The sequence below is a fragment of the Vombatus ursinus genome, unplaced genomic scaffold (genome assembly GCF_900497805.2).
Source record: "Vombatus ursinus unplaced genomic scaffold, bare-nosed wombat genome assembly UNPS02009205.1, whole genome shotgun sequence".
NCBI lineage: Eukaryota > Metazoa > Chordata > Mammalia > Diprotodontia > Vombatidae > Vombatus > Vombatus ursinus.
In genome coordinates, this window is record NW_020948983.1 from 20,758,443 (window position 1) to 20,779,137 (window position 20,695).

The following is a 20,695-nucleotide window of genomic DNA, read 5'->3' on the forward strand; positions in this document are numbered from 1 at the left end:
ATCTCTATGTCACACTGAAATTATACTGCAGATGATGAACAGCTAAGATAGTTTTGATGACTTGCAAGGATTGATTTGCTAATGGTTAAATTAATTTTTAATGATTCTCATCTCTAACAAACACTTAATGAACACTTATGTGGGAGGACTACACTATAGGCTGTGATGCAAAGGAACTTAGAATCTAAGAGGGAAAGCAGGATATATACGTGAAAAGTTGACAATATAAGGCAAATGATGGTAGATACAGTAAGGGTGAATTCTGAGGAAGGAGTGTCACAAGGATGAGCTAGTTGGGAGAGTAGGACTTGAGATGAGCCTTGAAGAATGGGGTAGAATTAGACAAGCAAAGACAAATAAGGAAGGGAAGGAAGAAGGCACTCTTAGATGAGGAACATAGACAGAAACAGCACAACATATTCAGAAGAACGGGAATGGGGGAGGGCTCGTTCTGGGAAATAATGGGAGCTAAGTTTGGAGAGGTCGGGAAGGCCCAGATAATGGATAGTCTTAAATGCTGAGCTAAGGATTTTATCCTGGGCATGTGAGGCAGAGCACAGCAAACAATCCAAAGCTTCAAGCTTTGGTAACTGAATTATAGCACCATTGGTATAATGGGAGTTTCTGGTATTTTTTTTTTTGGAGGGGTGTAATGGTGGTGGACTTTTTTGTTTTAGAGGCGTTGAACTTGAGGTAGGACAACCAGACTGAGTTGTCCAAGAGGCAAACAGAGAAATGGAGCTGAAAATGAAAGGCATAGGCGGGACTGCAGATGGAAATTTGGGTGTCTTCATCATGGAGGTTATAGATGAAGGACGGAGCAATAGCAGTGCGGCAAAGGGAGAAGAGCCCTGGCTCCGGAGTCAGAAGAGCAGGGTGGAACTCCTGTTAAAGGAGGGGGATGGGACCAGAAGACCTCTGAGCTCCCTGCCTTCCCACTCTAGATCCTTGAACACCCAAGGGACACATCATCGCTAGAGCCGCTCTCTGAAGTTATCAGTGATCTCTTAATCGCCAAATCCAATGGCCTTTTCTCAATCCTCATTCTCCTTGACCTCTCTCTGCAGCCTTGGACATTCTCTCCTCCTTGATACTCTCTTCCCTCCGGGTTTTCAGGACATCCCTTCTCCTGCTTCTCTGCCTGCCTATCTGACTGCTTCTTCTCTGTCTCCTTTGCTGGATCCTCATCTAGATCATGGCCTCTAATGGTCCGTGTGCCACAGGGTTCTGTCCTGGGCCCTCTTCTCTTCTCCCTCTGTACTACATCACTTGGTGATCTCATCAGCTCCCATGGATTTAATGACCATCTCTATGCTGTTGATTCTTAAATCTACCTATTCTGCACTAATCTCCCAGCTGACCTCCAGACTTGTGTCCCCAATTATCTTTCAGATGTCTCCAACTGGATGTCCAATAGACCTCTCAAACTCAACATGTCCAAAACTGAACTCACTATTTTCCCCCTAAATACTCCATCCTCCACCAACTTCCTGTTACTGGAAGGCAACATCATCTTCCCAGTCTCTCAGGCTTACAGTCCAGGTGTCGTCATCAACTCAATAACTCTTAGCTTCCAAATCCAATCTGGGGCCAAGGTCTGTTGATTTCACTTTTGCAACATCTCTCAAACATACCCCGCTTCCTCTGCTGTGACACTGCCACCACTCTGGTGCCTGGACCCCTGCTGGGTCTGCCTGCCTTATGTCTCTCATCACTCCAATCAGCCACCAAAGGCATTTTCCTAAAGCTGAGGTCCAGACTATTCCACCCTCTCTCCTAACTCTACAAAATCCTGTGGCTCCCTCTTGCCTCCAGGACCAAACCCAAAATCCTCTGTTTGGTGTTCAAAGCCCTTGATAACCCAGACCTCTCCTACCTTTCCAGTCTTCATATTTAACCTTATTTCCTGCCACCTACTTTTCAGTCCAGTGACACTGGCCTCTTTGGTTTCAATGAACAAGACATTCCATCTCTAGGCTCTGTTCTTTTTTTCTTTCTGTCCTTCTGTCTGTCTTTTTTTCTGTGAGGCAATTGGGGTTAAGTGACTTACCCAGAGTCACACAGCTAATGAGTTTTCATGTGTCTGAGGCTGGATTTGAACTCAGGTCCTCCTGACTGCAGGACTGGTGCTCTAACCATTGCCCCACCTAGCTGGCCCCTACCGCCTTTCTTTAAGCCCCAACTAAAATCCCATCTTCTACAGGAAGTCTTTCACAACTCCTTAATTCTAGTGCCTTCTCTCTCTCTCTCTCTTTTTTTTTTTGCTTTTTGGCTATCGGGGTTAAGGGACTTGCCCAGGGTCACACAGCTAGTAAGTGCTATGTGTCTGAGGCTGGATTTGAACTCAGGTCCTCCCAACTCCAGGGCTGGTGCTCTAACCACTGCACCACCTTGCTGCCCCTGCCTTCTCTCTTAATTGACTATTTATCCTATATGTAGCTTGTTTGTACATATTTGTTTGCTTATTGTCTCCTCCACTAGATTAGAAGCTTCTTGAGGGTAGGGACAATCTTTTACCTCTTTCTGCCTCCCCAATACTTAGCAGGACAGTGCCTGGCCTGTAGTAGGACTTAATATTGACTGATAATCATCAAATTCAAACTCTCCTTGAAAGTTTCTGTAGCTCTGCTTCCACTTCATTTATTCTTTTTTTTTTTTTTTTAGGCAATTGGGGTTAAGTGACTTGCTCAGGGTCACACAGCTAGTAAGTGTCAAGTGTTTGGTCTGAGGTCGGATTTGAACTCAGGTCCTCCTGACCTCAGGGCCGGTGCTCTATCCACTGTGCCACCTAGCTGCCCCCACTTCATTTATTCTTAATAAATGCCAGCCCAGAAAAACTTTGCCTAAGCCTTCAAATTTTCCTGATAATAATAGCTAACATTTGTAGCGTACTTACTTTGTTCAAGGCAGTATTAAGCCCTCTACAATTATTAAATCTCATTTGATTCTTGCAACAACTCTGGGAGGTAGGTGTTATTACTATTATGTCCATTTTGTGGATGAGGAAAGTGAAGCAAACAGTGTAAGTGACTTGCTCAGGGTCACACAGCTAGCAAGGCAGCTGGGGCAGGATTTGAACTGAGATCTTCCTGACTGGAAGCCCTCTATCCACTGCACCACCTAGCTAAAAGACCATCTTGAATCTGTAGTGTATTCTTCTTTTCAAGGGCCTTTTAAAATCTGTATTTACTCATATAATCTTCTCTTCCTTCACCTATCCCCTTTAATAGCATTTATTTAGTACTGCTACCAGAAAAAGAGAAAAAAAAAGAGAAAAAAGAGCAGCTAAGCTGCTCTAGGTAAAAATTACACCCACAACACTGCTCTATTTGCCTAGAACCCAATTCCACCCCCTCTTCTTAAAAACTCTTATAATCAGCAAACTGGGTCATTGTGCCTCTTTTTGTCTGCCCTGGCCAGGCCTTTAGAATGGCCCTGTTGCTGCTAACTAGACCAAGGGAAGAAAACAGATGGAGCAAATAAGTGATAGATTTCCTCCATAAAAGAGAGGCTGACAGTGGAGAGATATACAAGGGCGGGAAATAATGTCAAGTATAGATATTTTATCTTTGTGGCATCTTTGGGAGGTATGGGCTTCATTTTCTTCATTTTACAAGGAAGGAATAAAATGCAGAGACATTAAATGTTTCATCCAGGGTCAATGAGGCCAGAACCCAGCATATTCATGGCACCACAGCACAACCCAAAGCACTGATTGATTATATGGGATTCCGAAGTAGCTTCGATTCACTGGAAGGAGCAAGTAGTTCTTCTGCTTGGGGAAGGATGACTTCTCCAGTTCTAACAGTTGATCGAGGGGCTCATGGGAGACTATGTCTAGTACCTGTATAAGATTCACAGCCAAGTAAAAAATGTATTTGTTGGCAATCATCTGCCAAGTATGACTTCCAAACTCTGAGGATGCCATTAAAAGACCATGCCCAAGGGTTGGAAGGTTAGCCTCTTGTTAATGGACTTCCAGTGGTGTGGTTCCCTGTAATTGCAGCACTTGAAGAGGATGGATTAGTTCGCCCCTCCCATTCTCACTCCTCTGCAGTTACAGGAGAGATGACCTTTTCCCTGCCAGCACTGAACTTCTTGGACAAATGATCCAAAGTATTTTTTGAGCTGAGATATATAATACCAGTCCACTGCTTTCAAATTTCTCACTAAAAAAAAAACAGAGTAGGCTAATGATGATGTTTTGCCGTAGAATCACATTGATTCAAATGACCTGAATTTAAATGCTGGTTCTATTTACTATCTATGATGCATGACAACCTTGGACAAATTTCATCTCTCTGGGCCTCAGTTTCCTTATCTATAAAACAAGGGAGTAAGATCAGATGATCTCTAAAATCCCTTTCAACTCCAAAATCTGTGATCTTATACTTTCTCAAGTTTCCTCCCCACTCCTTAATCCCTCCATCTGTCACAACATATTAAAAAGCCTCTCTGCTCTGGATATACTCACATATATCTTACCATCTTGCAGAGTGGACTGAGGAAGGCAAAGGCCCAGAAGCTTTGAGTAGGTAAGAGCAGGAACCTACCTGGCAGCACTGGCACTACTTGCCTTTAGGCCTCCAATGCTTTGATGAGAGTCAAAAGGACTAAAAAATATGTGTAAGCTACTGGGAGGTTCAGGGCCTCTTAGGGAAGCCTGTTATATATACATTGGAAGATGATCTAGTGAACAAGTAATTTTATTTGTATGATGTTTTCTTTAGAGCTAAGTAGATCCTTTTGCTCCACAAAGAACAGCAGTAGAAAATACAGCTGCTAAACTTTGGGGGAAATGCTTTAACCAATGGACTGTTTACAACCAAGCTTCTGATCTCTTGAAGATTTCATGAAACAGCACAAGAATGCAAACTTTAACAGCTCCTCCCGACAAACACAAGTCAGGGATAAGGGGTTCAATGTGCAAAGTCTTTTATTTAAAGTTTTGTAAAGTTAAGACTTATGATGACCTCAATATATACCATTCCTATTATCAAGAGGAACGGCAGTTTCAAACTCATCCACAGCTACAGCATTATTTACAGAGTTCTGTAGGCACTTTAGAAGTGAAGCTTAGCTTCAAAATACAAACACTGAGGGCTTTGGCTCAACCTTTTAATATAAAAAAATTCATTGATGTACAAAAACGCTAAAATGTGACATGAACATATGAAAACCTGTGGCTGAAATTCCCTATGTGTGTGCACATAGGCACACACTCACCCACCCACACAGTCACCCACACTCTGCAGTGGAGACATAAACTAATCCAAATCGATGCCACCAAGAAGCACTGAAATCTGCATTTTTTGCTTCCACTTTTCACAGATCAGGATCTACTCCAAATATTTTGTAACAAAAAGCATAGTATCTTCCTCAGGAGCTATAAGGCAAACATCTTACTCCCGATGGACCAGCACAAATAAACCCAGTAAAAAGAGGACTGCATACTGGAAAACAAAGAGACAAAGGAACAAAAATCAGATTGTTTGTAGATCCACATTCAGTCCTCCCTCCATCCCCCACCCACCAAGAAACTTAAACTAACCAACAGGGATCAATTTTAGCTGGCATGTAGTAAATTCAATCGATCAATTACTTTTCTTTCTTAATTGTAATGATTTTTCATATGTGTGTGTATGTGTGTGTGTGTGTGTATGTGTATATATGTATGTATGTATGTATATCCCCCAAACTGGACCAAGGTATTGATTTTCCAAGAAAACAGCAAAGCACTTTCTTACCTTAAATTTAGGATAGTCATTCATAAGAATAGTCACAATTCCAATATATGGAACAAACCTAAGAGAAAACATATTTTATTACAACACATCTCACATAAAACAATCAACAAAGAAAATATTAGCTAAGCATCTCTATGTAAGGAAGTAAGAATACACATCCAGGCCCTAAGGAGCAGCTTTTGAATCTAGATGGGGTAACAGAACATATACAGGGTTTACAGGGCAAGGAAGGCATATGCTGAATCCCAAAGAACTCCTATGGCCCTGAAAATCTCCTTCGGTGACAAAGAAAAAGTTAAGCAAATTCACCTGACATATCAACCAACGTCTTACAGCGTATGCAACATCCTGCTGCTACAATCTTCAGTTATTTACCAACAGGAGGGGAGGATATTTCATCCTCTCTACTCTGAGACCAACACTGTTCACTAAAATTGGTCCAGTACAAAAGATAATATGGAGGTGGAAAGGGCAAGGTTTGGTAACTGGTTGGTCGTGTGGGATGAGGGAGAGTAAGAAATCCAGGATAATGCCAAATTTATAAACCTGAGACACTGGAAGCATAGGACTGCCTGAGATAGAAATAGAGAAGTTTGAAAAAGAGAAGATTTCAGGGGGAAAGATAATAAGTTCAGTTTTTGACATATCAAATTCTGAGAAGTCCATTTAAGTGTTTAAAAGGCAATCAGTTATGTGAGATTGAAGCTCAGGGGAGAGAATATGGCTCAATCCATAGATCTGGGAGTCACTGGCATAGATATATTGTTAAAACCCATGCTCCAGTTGATAAAGTATTGAATAGTCAATGTTGGAGGAGCTGTAAGAAAGCAGATATACTAGTATAATTATTGGAGCTGTGAATTGGACTGACCATTCTGGAAAAGAATTTGGAATTATGCAAGAAGAGTTACTAAATTGTTATACCTTCTGACCCCGTGACCCCACTATGGGCAAACAGAAAGAAAGGTCGTATATATACTCAACTATTTGTAATAGAACTTTCTGTAGTAGCAAAAACACTGGAAACGTGTATGCTCATTGATTGGTGAATGGCTGAACAAATTATGATACATGCCCACAGTGGAATACTATTACACCATAAGAAATGACAAACATAAGGAATTCAGAGAAACATGAGAAGACTGGTATGGATTGATACAGAGTGAAACCAGCAGAGCTAGGATGGCAGTATACACAATATTAAATAATGTAAATGAAAAAGAGCTAAACTGAGATCTTCCCATCCTAGGCAAGTGTAGGTGAGGGAGACATTTAGTAAAACTGGAAAGACTGGTCAGGAATTGGGACAGAGACAGGGACTGGACCTGGAATGTCATTGGGATAGTGAACTATGCCAGTTATGAATGAGGAACTCCTCAGCTTCAGACCAAACACTTGACACTTACTAGCTGTGTGACCCTGGGCAAGTCACTTAACACCAACTGGCTTAAAAAAAAAAAAAGGATATCTATGAATGAGGAACTCCTTCTACCAAGGGCACGTTAGCCCACCTACAATGTGTAGCCTTAGAGAGTTGCCTAGAAGAGATGTGTCATATGCTCTCAGTGGAACCGGATTAAAATGTAATTAGGAAATGTTGAACAAAATAAATAAAAAGGTCACAGAACATGTGGTTTTCTAAGTCAAGATGCCACCTTTCATGGCTCCCTTTCTACTTGAGTCTGACACTACTGGCCTAGAGCACCAAGGAATTCAGCGCCTTGTCCAGGATCACATAACCAGGATGTGTCAGAAGTAAGACAGGCATCCAGGTCTTCGTGACTTTGAGGCCACACTTGGAATGGGGATAATGAGCTGAATTTGGGGAAATGGAGGTTTTCAATTTTCCAAACTAATCCTGATGTATTAACTCAGGCATCCTAAAGAAGGTACCAAGGGCATAACTGTCTATAATACACTAACTGCCACCAGGTCTATCTCCTGCCATCTTTGCCTTTCCTAGCTTCCTCAACGTATCACTAATGCCCTCAGGTTATGCAGTCTATCTACACCAGGCCTTAGCTGCTCTCCCCACCCTACTTCAATAGAAACTTTTCTTGGAAGAGTCAGGAATCTTGTAAGGTATTTATCTGATTTAATCTACAATAATTTGTGGATGAATGACAGGTTTAATTATTTTGAAATATATAAGATTTTATTTTTTCCCCCAATCACATGTAAAACAATTTTCTAACTTTTAAAAAGAAGTTTTGAGTTCCAAATTGACAGGTTTAATTCTTTTTTTTTAAATAAGGTTTTATTGTATTAATTTTGTATTCTTCTTCTTCTTCTTCTTTTTTTTTTTTGCAAGGCAATTGGGGTCAAGTGAGTTGCCCAGGGTCACACAGATAGTACGTGTCAAGTGTCTGGTCTGAGAACGGATTTGAACTCAAGTCCTCCTGACTCCTCACTGCACCACCTAACTGCCCTGACAGGTTTAATTCTTAATGGAATTTCTGTACTTTAATGGAGAAGCTTAATAACACAAAAAAACCTTTTTAATTGTTAGAGTATGTGGGTCAGAGATGTTTTGAGGGTAGTGAAGCCTCACCAATTTCAGCTCCACCTTTAATTTTTCTTCTTTACTTAGCCACTCCACCAGGGAGCAAAACACAAGGAACAAGCATTGTGGCAACGCATCATCTGTTTCCCCTTGACACCCACCTTCTGCAAAGGGCTTTGAGGGGCTCAGTCAAACAGAGTGATACCTGGGGAAAGAGCTGGCTGGCATAGCTCCTCACTGGGAATGTTAGAAATTCATGACTCTGAGGAGAGGGGCTACTGTATTTTTAACACTTACTCTTTGTAGTTCAATTACACCGCTGGCATCTTATTGTTGCACTTCTGCTTCATTTCAACACCCACATAAAAGCAACAGCTTTGAGAGAACCCTCTAATTTAAGAATAGGAAAGATTTCAGTTTGGCACTAAATGCTTCAGTGTATCATGGAGACTAAGAACTACAACATCTTCAGTAAGAAGACTGACATTAGATTGGCCCTTGTGCTCTTTCACTAATACCTTGGTGGTCACCTAACAGACTCTGGGGGGAGGCTTTCTCCGCCCAATCCATGCAGTGACCTCTCTGCCTAAAGATCTACAACCACGAATGCCTATAAAGATGGTGTCATCTTCTCTGGCTTTTTTGGGTTGCCATGACTAATCAATTCACCAAGTGGCAGCTGTGAGGAGGCAATAATGCACGACTAATAAAAAAATCACATAAATGAAGGCGCATAAGCATGTCACCTGAGACTTGACTGAAGAGGGGAAGTGGTTATGTCACAAGAACAACAGATAACCCACAAGACCTGCCTGCTCCATTAGTATGCAGAAGCATCCTAAGAGCTAGAGGAAGGCCCTTCAAGAGTGTTGGATGGACACCCCCGGGAAGTTAAACATAAGCCAATGAGAGCAATCACACCAGTAAGAATGGATGGGCTTGTGAGCTTAACCGCTGGAAGTAGTGTCCACATCAATGAGGTAAAAGATAAAAAGTATCCAAAAAGTGCTAGGAATGGGTAGAGAAATTTTAACATTAATATTAGCAAATTCAAGGTAAACTTGCTGCTGGAAAACTGGTAAAAACTTACAATGCAAAATATCCTCTACCCCACTGTTTCCCTTTAGAAGCAAAAATCTTCAAGAGCCAAGTGCTGTGTGACTCCTTTTGATTAATTAGGTCCTGCAGGTACTTACTTTTAGGTATGTGATGCTCCTAACTTTATAATTAAATAGTTAAATAGTTAGGTTAGGGTTAGGACAGTGATAACTCATTCCCTTTGAATGGCTTGCAATGCCTGTCTTTCTACAGTACTCTTCTTCTCCTGATATCATTTGAAACAAACTGGCTTCACATCACTTCATTGTCTTTTCCAGTCTGCCATAGAATAAAACTAGCTGATCGGTCAATAGCAAGGTTAAAATGGTCTGGAGGAAAAATAATAAGAGAAATGCTTTGTAAACGATGAGTCAGTGACCAAGAGATTAACCTTTCAGTTGCCGAGAGTAAATTCTGGAGAGGTAGAGCACATTTTGCCACATCGGGATTCTTTATTTTACAGTTCTTGGTATCTTTCTCTTTATTCTAGTTTCCTCGTATGCAAAGTGGGATGGAATTCTTGGGTGCTCTAGGAGGCGAAGTTTTCCTAAAATCATCAAGTGATGGGGCAAGGAAGAGACCCTTCTCGGGGTAATACTTTACACTCTACAAAATATTTTAAGTAGCTGGACAAACTCAAATTGTTACTTACCCTCTTGCTCTTCCTACTACGTCCTTCTTCTCTAGCCAGAGCTGCCCTTGCTTATAAAGGCCTCGATCATCAACAGCATTATTGTCTCCTTTGGTCAAAAACTTGATGTGTCCATCTTGCCTTATAAATAAAAGGAAGTCTCAAATCACCAGGTTGAAGCATGCTTGAAAACACAAAACTGTCACTGTCATTTGTCAACCTTCTTATGTAGCTTTATAGCTGGAAAATATTTTGAAATAATTTCCTAATACCAAAACTAGATTTTAGACATTAAAACGAAGTTGTTCAGGGGTTTTTCGAAAATGACTGCTTGTTTGTAGTCAGGAGCACTAACAGTTATTTCACAATTTGAAAACTGATTGCTTTAATCCTGTTAAAGATATGATAGGTTTCTAATAATTTTTAAATTCAATAGAAAATAAAAGGTTCAATTGTCCTCTATTAAAGTGTTAGTCAATTTTGTTCAAGGGAGTTTGGATAAACTGTAATATCAAAGATGACTTCAGACCCCTGTACATTCTACTACTCACCTTAGAGATTCTATATCAAAAGCTAGCTGTCTGGGAGGAGTTAAAACTGCAGACAAAACAAAACTGGAAGGTGTTGCAAACACTAAAGACAGAAAAGTGCAAACAGGCACAGAAAGGAAAAGTGATGCCACTTATAAAAATGCAAATAAATACAGAGAAAAATCATCCAGAGATGGTTATTCAAAGGAGGTGATAAAAAGAACATCTGAAAATATGTAGGGGGTGAAAGCAAACAGATGCCAAGAAAGGGCTGGCTCCAACAGAGACAACTAAGGTTGCTGTAGCAATAAAAATGCCACCGACCCCACAAAGGCAGGAGATAAGGTGAGTTACAAGAAGGCAAAAACTGGGAGATGGAAAGGGGTTGGGTTTTTTTTACTGGAGCAGGGGGAGTAGAGGGAGGAAGGGAGGTAGTTGATCTTGACTATTCTTACAGCTGAGCTACATGCAGTGTATAGAATTCACATAGAACATTTAAAGAAACAAGCAGGACAGCAGCATTCACTTTATGGGAGAAACTTCTGGAGTTTTATTCTTTAGTCTGACACTGGAAGAACAGCTTTCTCTGAATTATTCTGTGTAACTGAACTGTGTAATTATTCTTTCAGGGCAATGAGTTCTTATTAAAACCTACTCAAGCACTTCACACCTTATGGGAGACCATCTATTGATGAATGAGGATACGTTTACACAGAGCTTCGTCAAGGTTTTTACTGACATAACTACTAAACATTTAATATCATCAAATTCTGAGGAACTCAAAGCACTTATGATTAGCTCTTCACCTTCCAGTGATGGTGGGTCAGAGAGAGGAGGCAGAGAACATCACTCTCTGCAGGTAGGGAAAACAAGATGCAGAAAACCCAAGCAATTCAGTCTCCTCCACTAGGCTGCTATCAGAGCCTAAAGCAGCAAAAGAGCCCTAATTAGAACCAAAAATGCATGATCACTGGGCCATCACTCTCCTGTAAGCTTAACTTTTTAATGAAGCCTCTGCTTTAAATTAAAAACTACATGGAGAAAATGTGCTGCAAGTTGTATTTGTGAAAGCTCAGTACAAAGAGGCCAGAAACAGCAAACTAAGTCAAGGGATTACCAATGAGAATACAGCTGAGGGAAGATCTAAATGGCTTATTATACTGCATACATTTCACAAGCAATTTTCTATGGTAGAACACATCTTTAAATTAAAATTTTTTTCAATCAACAAGCATCTATTTTTTTTCTCCCACCCATCCCCTCCATCTCCATTGGAGAAAAAAAAAAAGAAAAACAAAAACCTTTGTAACAGAGCAGAACACATCCTCAGTCATACAAGTGACTAAAAATCATAGAGAAAACAAGATCCCACTGTTTGATGACTATAAAAAAGCATTTATACAGCAAAATGCAGCCTTACAGGCTCTCCTCCAACAAGATGCAAATGTTAAGTTCATATTCATCAAACCATATGCGTTTACTGAGAAGTTCCTATGTGTCAGGCACTGTGCTAAAATAAGCACTGGAAATACAAAGAAAAACTAAAAACAGTTAAAAAAAAAGCCTTGAGCTCCCTAGCCTCAAGGAACTTACATTCTAATAGGGAAGATCACTCAAAAAATCAGAAAAACAAGATAAATACCAGGTAGACAGAATGTAACCTTAGCCAGGGAATGGTACTAACAGCTGGAGGAGTAGGGAAAGATCAGGAAAGACCCTTTGAGGAAGGGTGGGATTAAAGGAAGCCAGCAATTCTTTGAGAAAGACACCAGAGACCATGCTTTGTTCAACTATCCTCCATCAATAGTAAGCAAAGCATAAAACAGGGAGATATATAATCACTGAAGGTATGCTGTACACTGATTTAAAGGATGCCCTACACAGAGTCCCAATAGAAGATGGATTGTGAGGGCCATTCGGACAATAAGTGACATTATATCAACAAGATCAAACCCCAGAGTGTTACAGGACCACCTCAATAAAATCTACAACCACTCAAAAGAAAGAAGCCCAAAAATCCTCACGGGAAAACCAAATCATAGGAGAAAGTTCAGTGAGTTTACACATTGATACACATATCTTAAACAGGCACTACAGAAATGGCTTAGTGAGAAAAAGGGGGAAAACTTGATAGTAAACATTGCAACATTTAGTGGGCTCCTTAAGACAGATTGTCAGTTAACTTGAAACATCCTTCACAGAATGCTAAAACATGGACTGGGTTTTTTTTTTCCCTTTTAAAATTAAACCATTTCTAGCTCTGAAAGTAGACAACAGTCTTTCTGGAACAACAGAAAGGCTTCATGATGAAGGACACAGAACACAATGCATGTGAAAGAATATAATACATCAGAAGACTGACTCTTGGCCTCACTTATCTTTGTAGTCTTGGACAACTTACGAAGCCTCAGCTGATCTATCTGTAAATTGGGGATATTATTTATCCTATCTATCTCACGGGATTACTGTGATATTCAAATGAGATAAAAATATATAAAGTACTTTATGATGGAAAAGCACTATATCAGATTGTTAGTATTAGTTATTCAACTATAACATGTTGAATCTCTATGTAAAAAATACCATAACTAGTAAAAACTAAGACATAGTCCCAGAACACATGAAGCTTAGAATATATCGAAGAGATAGAAGAGATAACACAAACATACAACTCTATACGACAAATTTGATGCAAAACTGACTGTACTAGATGAACAAAATGCTAATTCAGGGTCCCAGGAAAAAGAAGGGGATAGAATTGAAAGCACAGTTAAAAGAGTTAGCCTTGGCAAGGATCTGGACCATTCATTTCTTCATCTGAGAACTAAGAGCAATAAAGAGTGGAGAACAGGTAAAGAACTGAGGTGTGTGGAGGTGAGAAACTGAGAAAACTCATGATGCATGGTCTTAATCTTAGTGAAATAGGAGAGGCAAGGTATGCTGCAGATAAACAGTGGGCAGGTGAAGGGCTTAAGGACAGAAGAAAAGTTATTTTGGGAAATGAAAGCAGGATTTGATAAAAGAATGAAGGGATGGTGTAGTTGTAGTGAAAGCCCAGCGAAGGCTCCGAACATAAATTTAAAGGGAATGAAATCAGTACAATTTCAGTATTTTCACCAGCAATATTAGACTGGTGCTTAAAATTTTCCTGGGAGACTTACACACCAGGTCTCCGACATTTAATCCTTCTAAAACAATTCTTTCACCCAGCTCTTCCTAATTTGCTTTTCTTCTCTCACATTTACCCAGCTGCATTCTAGGTCAGCAGTACAAGAACAGAGGTTAGCCTGTTAGGTGCAAATAAGAGCACCAGGTTCCTCCTTCTGCTGCCCAGTCAGGGAGTTTTTTTGTGCATACCTCAATCTCATGGAGAGGACAGGCTGGAAGACTACACTGTTGATTGGGTGAAGCACAGAAGAATGCTACTCCAAGACCACATGTTACAATCATAGCAGAAGCTGACAATCAGATGACTTCTCTCTTTTGGCTCAAAGATGATGTGATGATGAGCTGTGTATTTCTTCAAATAGCTTTTAAAATTACTAACCACAACAACTTTGCAATATATAGCATCATACAAAATTATAAGTGACCAAAACCTAGGGGTAAAGTGAATTTAGGTATGGAAGACTTCTGATAGGTTCCCATGGAAAATGAATAATGAGCACAAATAGGCTGTGGCATATTTGCAATGATGATTTGTATTCATCAAGTGTCATGAAAGATATCATATATTTCCTAGAAAGCTGGAAAAGGTGGGCCTGTCAGGTGAGATTGAGTGGTAACAGATGCACAGTCCAAATGTAAAGATACTCACAAAATGTTAAAAAACCTAAAGCAGAAGATCTCATCTTGGGGTCCAGGAACTTGGATTTAAAATTTTTTTAACTGTTTTTATTTTTTCTAATTTCTAACATTCATTTTTAAAAATTTTAAGTTCCATATTCTCTCCCTCCCTCTAGACCCTTTCCTACCTGCTGAGAAGTCAAGCAATAGATCAGTTATACATGTTAAGTCATGCAACAGATATTTCCATATTAGCGATGTTGAAAAAAAAAGCAAGAAAAATAAATAAGTGAAAAAAATATGCTTAAATCGATTCAGAGTTCATCAGTTTTCTCTCTGGGGTAGATAGCATTTCTCATTGTGAATCCTCTGGAGCTGTCTTGAATCATTATATTTATTGATCAAAGTGGCTAAGTCTTTCACAGTTAATCATCTTTACAATATTGCTGTTATTGTGTACAATGTTCTCCTGATTCTGGTTCACTTCACTCTGCATCACTTCGTATAACTCTTCCCAGGTTTTTCTGAAATCATCCCCTTTTGTCATTTCTTACAGCACAAAATCACAAACATATACCATAATTTGTCTAGCCATTCCCCAACTGATGGGCATCCCTCCCTTCAATTTCAAATTGTTAGCTATCACAAAAAGTGCTGCTATAATTATTTTTTTCTTTCTTCTTTGATCTCCTTGGGATACAGACTTAGTAGCAGTATTGCTGGGTCAAAGGGTATGCAGTTTTATAGCCCATTGGATATAGCTCCAAATTGTTCTCTAGAATGGCTGGACATGAGCTTGAAAAAATATTTTCATACCAATATGACTAATTTCTTCTGTAATCCTATGTATTATATTTTATGCATTTAAAAACATTATTATGCAAAGAGGTCCTAAAGGCTTTATCAGACTGCTGGAAGGGTCCATGACACCAAAAAAGGTTATATTAACTTAACTTTAACTTAACAAAATTTAACTTAAAGGAAAGCTTCTAACATACTAGGTGAATCCTCTGCATGTGATTCATGGGAGGATAGAGATGAAAATCATAAAGGATGAGAAAACATGGAAAGGCTGCCATTTGAACCACTGAGGGGAATATCCACAAAGATGATATAAATCTAACAGTCCATTTACAAATGGGATAATATAAAAGAATAAAACTATATTTATTATTTGCATATATAAAAAGGCATTTTACATTAAGAGAAAGGGAGGAAGGTAGGAAAGTTGAAGAGAGGGAAGAGGAATCAAGAAGGGAAGAATCTTTCCTTAGCACCTTGTTCCCCATCTTTATTCTTAGCCTGACAATCGCATCTCTGTTCTAAAGGAGCCCCCTTCCAAAGAACCAAAATAATGAAAAAAAAATAAAATAAAGTAGCACCTTTCCATCTTGCCTAGTCTACTGATTAAAAGAGATAATTAATATTGAAATAAATGGCTATACTATTAAAAGTAACTCACAGGAATTTAGGCATGCCAAAGTTGGATCCCTTGAGGTTACAAAGTAAATCACTAAAAGACCAAGCTTTTTGCTACATATCAATGTGAAACTTTCAGAATTCCACGGGAAAGGAAAAGATTTATTTAAAAAATAAATTGTGATGTTGTTTCAACATGAAAATTGTCTTTTGAACAAACTTCTTAAGCTCATCAAATTTGGAAAAGTTTGTGAAAACATATCTCCAATAGTAGGAAATAGAGAATTTCTGGCCAGGCCAGATCAAGGCCCTGACAATTTTATAGTGTAAACTAATGTCGCTTCGTCTACAGTAATGGAACCCAGAGAATACTGGTTACAGATAAGATAAACCAGCAGCTTCTGAATGTCAAGGGGATCTTTTGACTACTGTAAAAAGAGTAGGCTGTAATAGTTCCAAACACAATTCATATAAATCTAAGTTACCCCTTAATTAATATTCAAATCCTTCAGAATTCTATGGAACAATAAATATGCACTTCCAATATTCAAAATTTATTTCCAAATTTATTTTTGAAATAAAAGCAAAGAAGCTATTTCTTAGTAGAGAAAGAAATGTTCTAAATTACTAAAGAGTTAAAAAAGAATTTCCAAGTATGGTGATAACAATTTGATACTCACTGAACAAGCAAAGAGTTGGATGTCAAAAAGTTATAAGTTTGAAATTTATCCTCATTCAAAATTAAAAATAGGCAAAACAAAATCTTAACATTAAAACAAATTCAAATAGGCTTAAATATATATTGTATTCTAGTTAATGGTCAAGAGGGACGAACTGGAGAAATGGAGAAAACAGGAAAGAGAGAGCTGGAGAAAAAGGAAGAAAGAGGAACAACATAGGTGATACAGAAGAAAAGGGTATGGGAAAGACAAAATGAGATATAGAGGTGAGCATGTTGATCTAAAGTATTAGCCCAAGTGATCAACTATTCTTAGTGTTTCAAAAATTCTCATCAGATTCCCAGAAGTATAAAACAATATTTTCTGTGATGGAAAAAAAAAACTTTTTTCACTTAAAATTTCTATTTGAAATAAAAGCTTATTTCCCCATAATATTCTAAAGATTTTTGTATTAGAATGATAGGACTGTGCAGAGTAGAATGATTAGATATGTAAAAATGATTTAGGTTTTAGAAACTGTCTTTGAACTTAGACAAACTGTTGGAAGCAGAGCCAGGAAGCCAGTATACATAATGTCTACAACAATATAAATGGAAAGAAAAACAGCCACACAATTATCCTAAATGAATGATGTGAAATTACAAAGAATAAGCCTGGCCCCCAAAGAAGAGATCATTCCTTTCCTTGGATGTGGAACATTGCATTTAAGATCAGATTTTTGGATGTTCTGGTTTGTTTTAGTTTTTTTTTTTCCTTCCTCCTCTTGAAAAAAAATTCTTTCTTATAAGAGATAGCTCTCTATGAGGGAGGAGGAGGAGTAGAAGGAGAAAGGAAAGGATACAGGGAGAAATCTAGGCAATGTAAAAAACAAAAGATGTCAATTTCCTTAAATCAAGGAAATTGTACAAAATCCTAAGAAATTATCGTTAATTTAATAGCTATTTCTTTGTCAGTATAACAGGGAGAATGGGGTGTTGCCACACAGAGGCAGCAAGAGGACCAAGTGGACTTTACACAACACACAGGCCACTCCCCTGGGATGGTGCTTTGGTGCTGGGGCTACAGCTATGGGAAATCTAGTGCCTTGGAGCAGACAGGAAGCAAGAGAAGCTACTTCTGGAGCATCTATGCCACCATTTCCGAAGTATGCAAGGGTATTTAAGGAGAAGAGAGGGCAGTTACTATTCCAGGAGCAAATAAGACTGGCCTTAACTGCTGCCTTTGGGCTGAATAAGATTAACAGTAAGGGAAGAATTGACCCTTGTAAGCTTTCAGCAAGAAGGGAAGGACACAGCTGCAGCTGTGTGGGTGGGTGTTGTCTGTACTCCACCTGTGTGTTGACTAACTTGGGGGGGGGGGTGTGTGTGCTAAAATCCCTGGAAGGGGGAGTCTGATTTCACAGTAATTCATATTCACCCCACCCTATCCTTCTAGTGGCCTGATGGAGAAAGTTTCCCCTCAATTCTTTGAAAGGGTATGATAGCTTCATCCCACAATATCGAAGGCTATATGTAAAATCAGCGTTTATGTCACTTGGCAGGCCTTTCATCTCCTCCCTTCCCTCCTCCGAATCAAATCCAGTTTTTTGGTGTAGTTCAGGGTTCAGTAACTAAGTACATACCCAAGGCTCTCTTAGCCAAAATAAATGAAGAGTCTGTACTTGCATACTGATTCATCTCATTAATACTCAAACACATTACATATTATGAAGGGCAGCTTTGGAGGCCAGTGAACTCTGGATCCTCCCCTCACCCTACCAATGAGTTCAAGGCCAGACTTTCTCCTCCCCCTCCTCCTCCCCCTCGTCCCCTGTCCCGGGGATGCCCTGTTTGGAAATCCTTTCCTTAGTCATTTACCCCCTCTTTAGAAACCCTTCCCCACCCCTATTGTTATACTTCCTTTACCTCTCCCCTGGCTAACTTACATATCTTATCCTCCCAGAGCTAGGTTTTCCCTGCTTTTATCCAATATGAAACGGTAAGTTCAACTCATGTTACTGAAGTGTTCAAGAAGCAAGGCTGAAATACAAATGTATTTACAAACACATATTTATACCACTACTCTTCAAAGAGCTATAGGCTAAGAATGTTACCAAATATGGCTCTTCTCCCTATAATGCACATTTTAAAAGCACCTACTATGTGCAAAGCACTGTGCTAGGTACTGGAAAGGCTGCTGATCCTTTATCTAGCTAGATTCTGGTATACTTGTAGAAATCAGCAAGCAGGGAGGTGAAGAGATAATCTATCTGAAAAGATTGGGGGAGGGGGTTTAGTGGACTGCAAGCTCAATGAGTACACAGTGTGATATGGCCACCAGAAAGCTAACATGCTTCAGTAAGAGACAGTGTCTAGGACTAAGGAGGTCTAAGTATCATTTCTGCCCTAGTTATGCCGTATTTGGAGTACTGTGCTCATGGACTTTATACTTCAGGAGGGACATTGATGACCTGGGGAGAGAGTCATCAAGAGGAAGGCACCAGAATGGTGAAAGGCTGGTGGCTAGATCCTCCGGACTGGGGCAGGTGGAGGAAGGTGGTGCAGAAGACCACCAGGTCAAAGGGAGGATGCAGCTTATTTTCTTGGGCCTTGGTAAAACTAAGGGCAATGAACAGAAACTGTAGAAAGGCAGAATGATGCTCAATGCAAGGAAAAACAACAATGAGCACTATCCAAAAGGGGAGTGGGTAGTGGACTCCTGCCTCTACCCTTCCAGAAAATCCTCAAGAGAAAGGAGGATAAAGTGGGTAAGGGTATGGAATCTTGCTAAAGTTCAATGAGATGGCCTTTGTAGTACCTTCCAATTCTGTGATTCTGGGGAAAATAAAATCCAATACCACAAAAGACATTGAAAATACTTGAATAACCTGAGCACCCCATGCTTTGAACATACCTTTCATGAATTTTCAAGACCCGGTGAACAATTGGAATTTCCCTTCCTTCTATCTTAAAGACAACAATCTCTCCTACTCTTATAGGATCTTCAATTCGATTAGTTAAAAAGAGAAGATCCCCTCGGTGAAATGCAGGTTCCATGCTTCCACTAGGGAAAAAAAGAGCAATATCATTAGAAAAAAGAAATACTTAATGGGGCTTAAACATATTTCAATATTAGATGACATAAAATTCAGCAGAACATCTTTGAAATATTCATCCTCTACAATTACAACTGTAATAATTTGATTAAACATGGCTTGGGCTTAAAATATAGTTTCTTCTGGCTCCCACTAATAAGTTTTACACTAAAGGTTTGTTACATTATTAGTCTTCATTCGAACTAGCCTATTTCAAGCACTATTATTTGGAGCTTTCTTATATCTTGAAAATGGCACAATGTTACTAATTTCTTAACCTTTCTAAATTTCAAATGAATAACACAGTAGGAAAAGAAAGAATAAACTTTAAAAACACTGCCCTTCTTAGATCTGAAAATCACTAGATACATTCTGGTATTCAAATGAGCACTGGATCATCTTTTACTGCCAATTAGGAAGATATGGCAAAGATGACCTTATAGGTTTAACTCAAGTGCTCATCAAGGCAAAAGAGCAGCTGGCCTAAGAAATCACATCTTTATTATGTCTTTGTCCCTGTTTTGCAAAGAAGCACAAAGGTGGGAGAAAATGAATACGTGCTAAAGAATAGAGAAGGTGGAAAAAACCAGATTAATAAGAAAAGGAACTGGGTTTTCAGTTACTTGATGCAAATGACTCTTATTACTCAAGACATTCTATGAATTTGCCTATGAATTATGATCATTACAAATGTACTTCAAAGGGCAATGTTAGGTATTAACAGAATTCAATTCCATAAAGAGAACTTCTGCTTTTTAACCTTTCCCCTAAGCTAAATTTCTTGGTAAAATTTCTAATATCCTTAGTTTTCTTCAGTAAATTCTCTTTTAGATCCACCCTATGGATTAGTATCCCATTAGCAACAACTTTTTAAAGTTCCTAAGTCTTCCTTCTAGTATCTTAAGGTCAAAGTTGAAGTGGCAATAGATTTATCCATGGGAGAGAATTAAGTGGATAGAAAGGGAACCAAATTCATGAGGAAGTTTGACATGCCCTCAAACAGAAGCCCTGGCCTCCTCATTTGCTGTGTGTAACTTTCCACACTACCATGTAAGGGAAAATGGTTTTGCTTCTTGAAGATGTGATACCCTTACTTCCCCTTTCATTTCTATCTGGTCCCCCTTTTTCCTTCACTGCAGTGACTTCCTTGCAGAATACTAGCTCAGTTAAGTGTTTACACTATACAAACTAATTCACTCCAATGAAGAAATCTCTGGTTTAACTTAAA

The 20,695-nt window shown here is 39.2% G+C and overlaps 1 protein-coding gene across 2 annotated transcripts in view; it reads right to left on the minus strand.

Annotated features, from left to right (window-relative positions):
- Positions 1-4,918: 4,918 nt before the first annotated feature.
- Positions 4,919-20,695, minus strand: part of SEC11A (SEC11 homolog A, signal peptidase complex subunit) — a 34,580-nt gene continuing 18,803 nt past the window's right edge. Inside the window, exons 3-6 of one of the 2 annotated variants that reach the window (XM_027851390.1) lie at positions 19,287-19,436; positions 10,001-10,120; positions 5,748-5,805; positions 4,919-5,453 (exon numbers count right to left, since the gene is read on the minus strand). In XM_027851390.1, coding sequence (XP_027707191.1) covers positions 5,403-5,453; positions 5,748-5,805; positions 10,001-10,120; positions 19,287-19,436 — 379 coding nt within the window. In that variant the 3' untranslated portion in view covers positions 4,919-5,402. The remainder of the gene's footprint in view (positions 5,454-5,747; positions 5,806-10,000; positions 10,121-19,286; positions 19,437-20,695) is intronic. The other variant, XM_027851391.1, reaches the window with a different exon arrangement.